The sequence below is a fragment of the Mesitornis unicolor genome, unplaced genomic scaffold, assembly GCF_000695765.1.
Source record: "Mesitornis unicolor isolate BGI_N332 unplaced genomic scaffold, ASM69576v1 scaffold32651, whole genome shotgun sequence".
In the NCBI taxonomy this organism is placed as follows: Eukaryota; Metazoa; Chordata; class Aves; order Mesitornithiformes; family Mesitornithidae; genus Mesitornis; species Mesitornis unicolor.
The window spans coordinates 3,452-3,975 of record NW_010162274.1 but is presented as its reverse complement, the minus strand read 5'-3'; the positions used below and the strand labels follow the sequence as shown (position 1 = coordinate 3,975).

At 58.0% G+C, this 524-nt stretch overlaps 1 protein-coding gene across 1 annotated transcript in view; it reads right to left on the bottom strand.

The window, feature by feature from the left end:
* The window catches only part of PUS3 (pseudouridylate synthase 3), a gene marked incomplete at its 3' end in the record, with an annotated part of 2,239 nt that overhangs the window by 851 nt on the left and 864 nt on the right, over positions 1 to 524 (bottom strand). Inside the window, 1 exon segment of the mRNA XM_010193580.1 lies at positions 8 to 157. Coding sequence (XP_010191882.1) covers positions 8 to 157 — 150 coding nt within the window.

Here is a 524-nt window from a genome sequence, read left to right as displayed (position 1 = left end):
CCAGCGCCCGGATGTCGGGCGGGGGCACCCGGTTCAGGATATGGGTGTAGTGGGTGTAGCGGAGCTCCTCCTCCTCCTCCTGGCCTTCCGAATCACCCCTGTGGCCGTTTAGCTTCTTCCCCTCCACCAGGTTGGAGCGGAGATCTAAGGAAATCACCTGGAAAACGAGCAAAGGCAGCGTCAGGTTGGCACGGCGAGCCTACGCCGCTGCAAAATCGATCCAGGATCTCGTACAGACGAAGGGCTCTTAAATCAGGCGCTCTCCCCACTCCTTCCTGTGGGGAAAGCTGCGAGTGCCGCTGCTGAGGCTGCTCACAGATGCTACGGATTCCTTTAATAACACAGCGAAAGTTGCACGCTGCCTGCATAGCGCAGCCTCTTCAACTCACGCCAGTTTTTAGGATATACCGTGCTTTTTTCTTTTGAAGCCACAGGTGCACAAAAAGGCAGCCCCTGCTCTTATTTCGAGCCAAAACCGAAGCCGGCTCCGCTTCCCCGAGGGAAGCAGCGGCCAGGGCAGCGCA